The sequence below is a fragment of the Athene cunicularia genome (genome assembly GCF_003259725.1).
Source record: "Athene cunicularia isolate RWA chromosome 18 unlocalized genomic scaffold, athCun1 chr18_part1, whole genome shotgun sequence".
NCBI lineage: Eukaryota > Metazoa > Chordata > Aves > Strigiformes > Strigidae > Athene > Athene cunicularia.
Window position 1 is genome coordinate 93502 of NW_020799123.1, and position 9703 is coordinate 103204.

The window sequence follows — 9703 nt, forward strand, 5'->3', positions numbered from 1 at the left end:
GTGGGGGGGGGGGTTGGGGGCGGGGCAGTTGGAAATTCTGCTACTAACTTCTTATTAAATTCCAGTATTAAATCCCTAACAAGAAGCGTGTTTGCACTTTCTCTTAACATTCAAGGTCCAAAAGATCTCAGCTATATTCTCCAGGTTGCTACACAAACATTGTGATGACCAACAGCAATGCCTGTATTTATCATTGCCTAATGTTTGGTGTTATAGTATCTTTTCTACTGCTTATAATTTTGCTTAAGTTTCAAAGATTCAAGCTATTCTTCACATTGCAAGTCCTCCTCAGAACTTACTTTCTTTTGAGATCTCTTTTCATCCATGCAAACTTGTTCCCAGATTGTTAAAGAAGTCTTCCATAAAAATTATGCTGGTTGCATTTTTTAAAAAACAGATGACTGCCAACAGTACTGCAGAAACTTTCTATGCAGCTATATAGAGTTTTCAGCAGTGATAGGAAAGTCTAAGTCCCCTGTTAACAGATCACTCATATTTAGCTATGTAAATATTTTTCTGTTACCTAGCAGCATAAGTTTGATGATAGCATTCTTCCTGTTCAATTGTTTGTCCCTAAGTTTTCACCTTAAACCCAAAGCCAAGATTTCCTCCTGTACAGACTTTTCTGGTAGTGTGCTCCAAAACTGATATCTGAGAATTTGTCCTCAAAATCGCAAAACTACTAATACCATTCCAGAGTCAGAATATTGAAGGAATACTTCTGGAGTAATTTCTTTGTAGCTGAATTTTTTTTTTTTTGCACCAAGGATGCTGAAAAAATACTGTAATCAAACATTTTCTTTTTAAGATTGGCAAGATCTACACTTGTGCTGATACCACTGTTGGGGATCCATGAATTTGTATTTACCTTCATCACTGATGAACAGGTGGAAGGACTTCCAAGACATATAAGGCTTATCATTCAGCTGACAATGAGTTCATTTCATGTAAGTACTGGTTTTAGAGGTCACAGATCCACATATATGTTGCTTACCTAGAGATACCACAGATATACAGTATTCTTATATAATATTATGCTCTAACCTATAATGTCTCTAAATACACTATTACAGTGACAAGATAAAGAGTTCACAAACTGCATATTTAAAATATGGTAGTCCCAAAGACTCCAAAACCAGTGTATCTTGTATTCTTTGGTGGTGGGTAACAGTTCATCACAGACCTCTGTTATGAGAACAGGATTAAATTGTTCCTTTTAAAATACGTGCTTCACATGAGCTAATTCTTAAAAAGCACTGGATGGCTTTTTTTAAGAAGATTTTCAGGTGATCTATTGACTTTGCAGTCACACTGAGAAGAGAGTTTGTTCTGGACTCATCTTTTTCAGTGCACAGTACAAGTCCAGCATACCTCAAACAGACCACAAGGACCTTGTTGTTGTGCCACTGTACAAACAAAACACAATCAAGACTGTATCAGGAGGTGCAAGGACCAGCTTCACTTCAGCTTGTGTAGTTGGGGCTGTCCCTTCATGACTGATGCATCACTGACACAGAGGGCTTGTGGGGCAGTCCTTACCTTTTAGGACTTTTTATCTACTAGAATGTAGACCACATGGCATTTGGGGCAGTTGGATGAAAGGAGATGCAGATATGAATACTGTGAGAAAAATGAACAGAGTTAAAACATTTGCTGTGAGGACAATCATGTGAAAGATAAGCAGGACCTGCTTTGTGTGTGGTTCCAGCCTAGAGGATGCACTCTGGGTATGCCTACCAGTCTAAAGTCTTCAGGCAAGTGCACTGAAGACATGTACAAGAACTTTGTCAGGGCCATGGCTCACCTGAGTTGTGTGCTGTTCAGGAGTTGTAACAGAGGTACTTTCATGCAAGTCTAGAGAAAATCTCATACATTTTTTAATGCCAAAACTACACCTATATACTTCAGAAAGATGAAGTGAGATGCAGTTTTGAGGACCTCAGTTTGGGGCTTCTGTCTCTTGTGGGTTCAAGTATAAATTCAACAAAACACTTAATGCATCAGGAGTGAAACATGCAAAACTACCATGACTTCAGTGAAGAGGCACCAGTAGAAAAGTCCACTTTTTCACACTAGCCCCCTGATTAGTGGGCTTCTCTGGGAAATGGACATAACACAGGTCCCAGCTAGGAGATGGTTTAATCTGTTCCAGGGTAGGGCCCAAGAAAGCTTACACAGATTTCCCGCACAAACAAAGGTGTGTGAACCAGCAAGCAAAGATGCAAAATGAGCTGAGAGGAAGTAGGATGAAAGAGAAATCAAATCTGTGGCTTAGTGCCAGAGCACCTGGCTGGGAAAGGGACACTAAGGCCTCAGCACCTGCCCCTGAATGTTGATACCATTTACATTAAATAACTATAGATTTAAAAGGCTATGTGAAAATTAATCAGAGGACCAAGGAGTAGAACAATCTCAGCACTTCCCTTACTCATCCTTTACTTTCACTCATGGCCTCAAGAGACATGGCAGTAGTCAATATTAACCTGCCTTGATTCAAGAGAAGGTGCAGATGTGCCTCCACCCAGAGAGGCTGTTAGTGAAGTGACTAGGGCACAGATTTGCCTGTGGGGAGCCACTAGGTATTTCTCGTACTTCTGGGTTACTGAGCAAAATATGGGCTATATCACAACTGCCAGGTTTTCCTCCTTTGAAGAAGAGAGCTTTGACTTAATTGACTATAGCTGGATCCTTAACACAGGTGTCTAATTCCATGCAAGGAATAACTGGGGCAGTTGCATTTTCTGCTTTGTCATTTTTTCTTGGTTGCTTTACATCCCAGCTTCCAGTTATTGTGAGTCCCAGATTAGGTACCCAGGGCCCTATCCTTCACCTGCCCAAGCATTCAACCTTGAGTCACAGCATTTAACTCCCCATTGAATATAGTTTCTTAACCCTTAGATGCTTATATTTGCTGTGTTCCTACGGGTTAAAGGACTTCTAGTATTTTCTCCCAGCAATAAAAAGATCACTTCTACAGTTTCCTCTCATGCTTCCCGAGATTTAAGTCTGACAATGTCAACACCTGTAAACACGTTTCTCATATCTACTACTCCCGTATCTCTACAGGGAGGTATTTTTCCTCTTGGTAATCATTTCAGCTTGACCAACAGGAGAATTCTTACCATTTTGGTTACAAAAAATTATGAAAGGAGACTGAATAAAGTTCAAGTCCTTGTGGGATTCCATTTATAAATTCTAAGAAAGATTTTAAGACACTCTCTTTTTGATGCAATTCCCATATATCTAGTTCTTTCAGAAGGTACTCAAGGTAAACCAGGTAGCAACTTAGCATTCCTGAGCAGAGAAAGAGCTTTCTTGCTGTCTTCTGAAAGTACTAGGCATTTCAGGAATTACCATCAATTTATCAGGTGAAAGAGTAACAAACTAGGTTCATTTCTTCAATACTCCATTTGAAATGTCTGTGTAGGAAGCTTTTCTACCCCCAAAAAATCATAGATATGAGAATGTCTGTCCTCATGAAAAGTTTGGGCTCCATTTCCCTGAAGGATTTTGTTCATTCATAATATCTGAAAAATGACACTATGGCCTCATATATGTTCACTCACAAAAAGTACTGTACTCATGAACAGGTTTCTAGACCTAGGAGAAAATTTGTCAGAGCAGTCACGTGGGTGGAACAGATAGATGGACTAGCAGCTGCAGGCAGAAAAGAAGTTGCTCACTTATACATTCAGCAGAATGTTTTAGAGATGTTTCTGTACTTGACTGCCCTTCAGTCACCCTGCCTTAGTGGTACATAAGTAGGAAAAAATGAAGAAGCAAAGGAATGAGAGTGTAGGTCTGGCAGCTCCATGCCCTCATATCTTGGCTGCAAGCATGAAGGTGTGAAGGACCCACACTCCATTACAATGGCCAGTCCTAAACAGTCTGAATTCCACTGAAACTAAATGGTGATTCTCGGGTAGCAACTTATGCTCAAGTGTACATGTGTTTCACTGTAACTACTCTCCAGTTTACAAAGGATAGGAACTAGACATGGCAATCTGTAGGCACAAAGTACTGCTGTCTGCTTCAATCTGTGTTCTGCAGAGTTGCTGAGTAATGACTTCTTGAGGTAGTACTCCTCTTAAACTACCTGCTTAGAAAAGTTGTCCTTTGTCCTTGTCTTCCTGTCTTGACCTTCTTGGTCAGGCAAGGACAGCAGTTTCCAGGTCTCCTTTCTTTAATGAGGTATCCAGCAATGTCTCTGGCTAGAAGTCCTTACTACTCACTAACTCACAACTTTGATGTTTGTCTGCCCTATTCTTCAGTCGGGGACATGAAGTCATCAAAGCATTATTGCACTTTTCTCACAATTTATGGTCATTCTTGTTTTTAACCAGTGCTCTGGCGTATGTATGCATCAGTGTTTTGGCACTGTTATTGATGCTCTAATTAAATATTTCCACTACATCTAGAGGGGAAAAATGTCCAGGCAGGCAGAAGAGAATTCACTCAGAGCCACCTCCCTAGGGGGCCCTGCTGACATGGTGTTGGAGTACATGTTCCTCAGTTAGACATATCCTTACTTGGAGAGGTTGTAGTGGTCTAGATGTTATTTTAAGAAACACAAAATAATTTTAAGTGAAAATTTTGTTTATGAGCTTGTACAAAGAAATATGATATAGAAGATAGCTTACTTATCCCTGCTAGAAAGCACAAACTTAATTCCTTTTAGAGGAACATGCATGCGCTTGGCTACATGGCAAACTTTAGAAGCAAAACATATTTTCAAAATACCCAAAAATCTTAGACAATGTTTATTGCAGATTCTCTTTTTTAGCTACAAAAAAAACAGCACATAAACTGTAGATAATTATTTTTGTTTAGTCTGTAAATCTTCTCAGTAGTTTTTAAAAGCAGTTAAACTGTTTTGTTAGAGAAAAACAATTACATCTGGGATCTCATCTGGAGTTTTTAACCCAAACATTTTCAAGGAGCACAAAATTAAATTCTAAATAACAGTTCTGCTGTACATATGAGGCTTCTTTGCTTTACAAAGTGGAGCAATCTAAACCTCTTGGCTCACTGGTGCATGCAAACAGGAAAAAAACACTGGTTTCTGGTGGATAAGACCCAGTTAATTATGAGAAATTTATCATGTTGCTATTGTCAATAGAACTGAAACAGTTGTGAGGCTTACACATGCATCTATCCTTTCCTATTGGTTATTATGCTAATGAATATTTCTTCTGTATTTCTGATTCTTCTTTTTCTGTCACACTGTGATCATTTTAAGAATGTATGCCTTAGCAGTCATGTCAGATGGCAAGGATTTCTAAGTATTAAGTTCCATGTTTGGAAAAAAAAAAAAAAAAAAAAAAAAAAGAAAAGGAATATGAGGAAGTATTAAAGAAATCAGGATATCAAATGAACATCAGTATGCATAATCAACTAAATTTTCCACCTTCTGGTATGATTTTACAGTGCTTCTGCCTGTCACTTCATGTTCTGATATTGCAGCAGCAGTCAAGTAAGTTCATATAGGGATTTACAAACTCACAGTCAGCACAGAGGTGCCACTAATATTCACAAAGTCCTCTCCTAATGTGGTGAGTTTCTACATTTCTGGCACTGGGTATGGTTAGGCTTAGAAGTCAGAGGACTTAACAGCACCATGTAGGTTAGTTCCTATTTCTGCTTGTGGTGCCTGTGAGGCCAAATTTAGAGCTCATGCCCAGAACACAAAAAACCCCACCCAACATAGTTATTTTCATGGACTTTTCACCCAAAAAAAGAAAACTGTCTCCAGGTATAGAAGCAGTCCTGAATAAAAAGTTGGTCTTTAAGCTATTAAATTTTGTTTTATTTATCAGAAACTCGCTCCATGGTTTCTGACTCATCTATATGTACTATTCTAAAAGTTATCTCCATAGTAAAATATCATCTATTATAGACTCTAACAACCAAATATTTTGTGATGTTTTTTACATATTTCTACGAAGTAATTCAGATGCAGAGAAGTATTTAAAATTTACATTGTTAAATGATATGTCAAAATTACCTATATCTTTCTACCATAAGCCAGGTGAAGCATGAAATAGAGTAGAAAAAAATATACAGAAAAACCAGTCCTGACTGCTATTTCTCTTGCCCCCACTTCTACTATGGTGGCAGATAAACTGTTCTTTTTCATACCTAATGCACATATGCTTAAGAAATTAACGGCTCCAAACCTTTCTAGATTGCTAAAAAACTACAATAGGCTCAAAAATGCATTTGATTACTGCTAGATATAATAAAAAACATTGAAGCTGCTGTGTATGTGAATTTCTTTTTAAGCTTTTCTGAGAAAAACAGAAACATTTCTGGGAAAGTATGAGTATGAAAAGGAATGATGTCAGCTGTGTTATATATGGTTATGACACCTTTTTACTTGTGATATGAACATTGCCTTCAGACTGATAGTCAACAGTATTTGTTCTCTTCATCAGAACCTGTGTCATAGATATGTTTAGACATACCAAAAGAAATGCATTTCCTGAAGCAATGGTAATAAATCCACAGATCTGTGTCAGACTGTTAGGCTGAGATGCATGCATTTAAGATGTTTTGATCTGAGATCAAATACAGACAGAGAGGAGGAAAATGTAAAGAGTAATTTGGGGGTTGGTTTAAAGCAAGTTTTATCTCTAGAATTTAAATTTTATTTAAATGTGTTTATGTAAATCCATTTCAAAGGAAAAATGGCAAGTCAAAATAGCCATAACACAATACAGCTGAGCCTTAAACTAGCACTAATCACATAAAATATCACAAATTTTTAAAAAGCACCCAAATGAGATCCCTCTCAGTAGTCTCATTTGCAAATTCAAATAAGCACATGGATAATGAGACCCCAGGCTTCATTTTTTTGTTTTACCATATTGAGAATTATCAGCAGCCACAGTGTAACAGCAGTAGTTTGAAAAGAAAATAAAAATTATGTGGTAGCAAAATGAAGATCACATGTAAGAGCAAACTAGGTTTTATAGTCTCTGTTCTTCAGCATCTGCACCAAATGTGCCCTACATTTGCTAAGGCATATGAAACCAAGTTAATGGGTACTTCAATAATAAGTAAATAAAGGCAACTACTTTTCTTTTGAAAACTAAGAAGCATTGTTTATACTTATGGCTTTAACATTAATGTCATCTTTAAACTAAAACTTCAGGTATTTCCCGTACACTAACGTTTTCCTCTTACTGTCTTTCTCTTGCAGGGCTTTTTTGTAGCAGTTTTATACTGCTTTGCTAATGGAGAGGTAAGAGACAATGATATGAGATAAGTTTTCAGTTGATTAGTAAAATACATTAATAACACCAAGAAGGGTGAACACACTAACTAGCTCAGATTATTCACGAGCATGCATGCATTCTTTTGAACTGATCTAATTGTTTTGTACTAAGAGAACAGCAAGACCTCTCACAGGTTTGGGATTCAAATGCGAAGTATCTCGCTGAAGCCTGAGTAGCTACAGCTGTGAAGTCATGGATACCTTGGGATGTCTGAAATACCAATAGGGGTTTATGGTCAGCTTTGTAAACCCCACTCCTTTAATCAGATGGAATCCCAGACTTCATGTTTGGCCAGGCTAAACCCTCTCTTAGTTTACTCCTGATGTCCATGTAAAGCAACCAAATTTGGGGTGTTTTAATATTTTAGACAGCAAGATGTTAAAAAATAATTTAATGCATGCATTGTTCAGGACATTCCTAAGCTCGATGTGGGGGTATTCCTTGTCTGGAAACTGACTCCTGCTACACCTCAAGGGACAGCTGGGGGTTCAATTTGCTCCATTCCAGGATTTGGGCAGATCCATGATGACTCTTACTCAAGGACATGGCAGCACAGAAAGCTGCTGCCCAGTGTAGGGTGAAGACTGAATTCAGACCAGGTTGCTCAGGGTTTTGTTCAGCTGAGCTCTGACCCCCGCCAAGGACAGAGGTTCTACCACCTCTATGGTCTCTTGTTCCAGTGCTTCACTATACTCAGGAGAAAATATATTTTCCATATATTCTGTTAGAATTTCCCTTTTTTATTTCAATTTATGATCACTCTTGTGTCCCTACCAAACACCTCTGCAGAGTGACCAGCTCCATCTCCTCAATGATCTCCTCATAGGGCCTCCAGTGTGCCTGAGCCCCACTCACTCAGCCTGTCCTCATAGGGCAAGTGCTTCAGCCCTGAATGCTGCTGCTAAGTTTAATCTTATCAACACAGTTCTTTTACTCAGGGCCCAAAATTAGATGAAGTATTCAGAGGTAGTCTAACAGTTACTGAGTAAAGGAGAACAATCACTTCTCTTGATCTACTGGCTCTGCTCCTGGCCATATACAACCCAGAGCCTTCATCACCATCACAGCTGCACGCTACACCTGCCTTATCACACTGACTTGTTACAAGCTACCTCAGAAAATGATTCTATGTAGGCTGTGGAATTAATGTCACCTAAATGTAAGTTGAATATCACTGCCCTTATATTTCATCAGGGTGCAGAGCTCCACTACTTGCAATAAAAAGACACATAACAGGTGTCAATAGCACTTCAGAGCCTGGCAGCGCCAGCTGGCATGGTACACAATGCACTGAAAAAGGTACAGAAATTTGGACATGTTCTTAAAGGCACCAGTGAAACAAACAAGATAGGCTTTATAAAAAGGTAGGCCATAGGTTCCTAATATTTAACAAGGGAACCTGGAACAATTTCTGAACTACTTAAATAAAAAAGAGACCTGGCACTTGTCTGCAATACAGGAGCATTTTTCTAACATTTGTGAAGGGCACAGAACTGCCAGCATCTCTCATCAGCAGTTAAAAGTAGTTTTTTGGCCTTCTACCTCCTGGTCCAGCTGAGATTGCTGGCCAAAGGGCCTGGTGGCTAGAGGAAGGGCATGTCCTGCTCCTCCATCTGTAGTACTGGCGTGGGTGATGCAAGGCAGCTGCACATTCAGTGCAGGGGATTTAAGGCAGACTGCCAGATAAAAGGCTTTAACAAAACAAATTAGATGATATCCAAGCACAGAACTCCAACTGCATGGTGCTCATTTCCACAGCCCTTGGGCTTTCCCCATCCTCACTTCATCAGGTTATAAACATGGAAGTCACTTGAGATGTCACACACATGAGCATTAAGATCACAGTGTATCAGAGATTCGGGGGCTAGGAAAAACCCAAGTTAGAGTTATGTTACAGTCTTAAGACTGACTTGGCAAATAAATCTGTTTTTACACCACAAGAACCTTGCCAGGTGTGTGGTGCACCCCAAAGGGGCAGGAAGCTCAGCACTTCCACAGTCCCTCTCATTTTACAGCTAGCATTTTGGACAGTGGACTGCAGGGTGGTCACAAGACATCACCGTGGACAGACTGTTTTCTTCTCCTCCCAGGTGAAAGCAGAGCTCCAGAAGCAGTGGTCACGCTTCCTGCTTGCAGATCCCTTTAGCTGTAAGCTCTGCTTTCTTGGGGAAAACATAAAATACCTTCGGAAATGTTCACAGAAACGGAAAAAACAGCACCTGGGCAGCAAACACCACTTGTCCCTGGAGGCAAGTGAGCCCTGGGACATGCAGCTCCAGCAGGTGCTAGTGAAACAGAGGACAGATCTCAGCCCAGAGCTGGGATGTACTCTCCCATCTTGTCCACGGGCAAGCATGTCAGACAGCAGTGAAGAATTCACCACTGGAGAGACAACTGAGGAAGTCTTCGAAGAAAGCGAGATTTAG

General features: G+C 39.6%; 1 protein-coding gene across 1 annotated transcript in view; it reads left to right on the top strand.

Moving 5' to 3' along the window:
* GLP2R (glucagon like peptide 2 receptor) overlaps nucleotides 1–9703 on the top strand; it is a 39982-nt gene extending 30279 nt beyond the window's left edge. The window contains exons 11-13 of the mRNA XM_026861117.1: nucleotides 809–947; nucleotides 7202–7243; nucleotides 9368–9703. Of these exons, the coding sequence (XP_026716918.1) occupies nucleotides 809–947; nucleotides 7202–7243; nucleotides 9368–9703 (517 nt within the window). The remainder of the gene's footprint in view (nucleotides 1–808; nucleotides 948–7201; nucleotides 7244–9367) is intronic.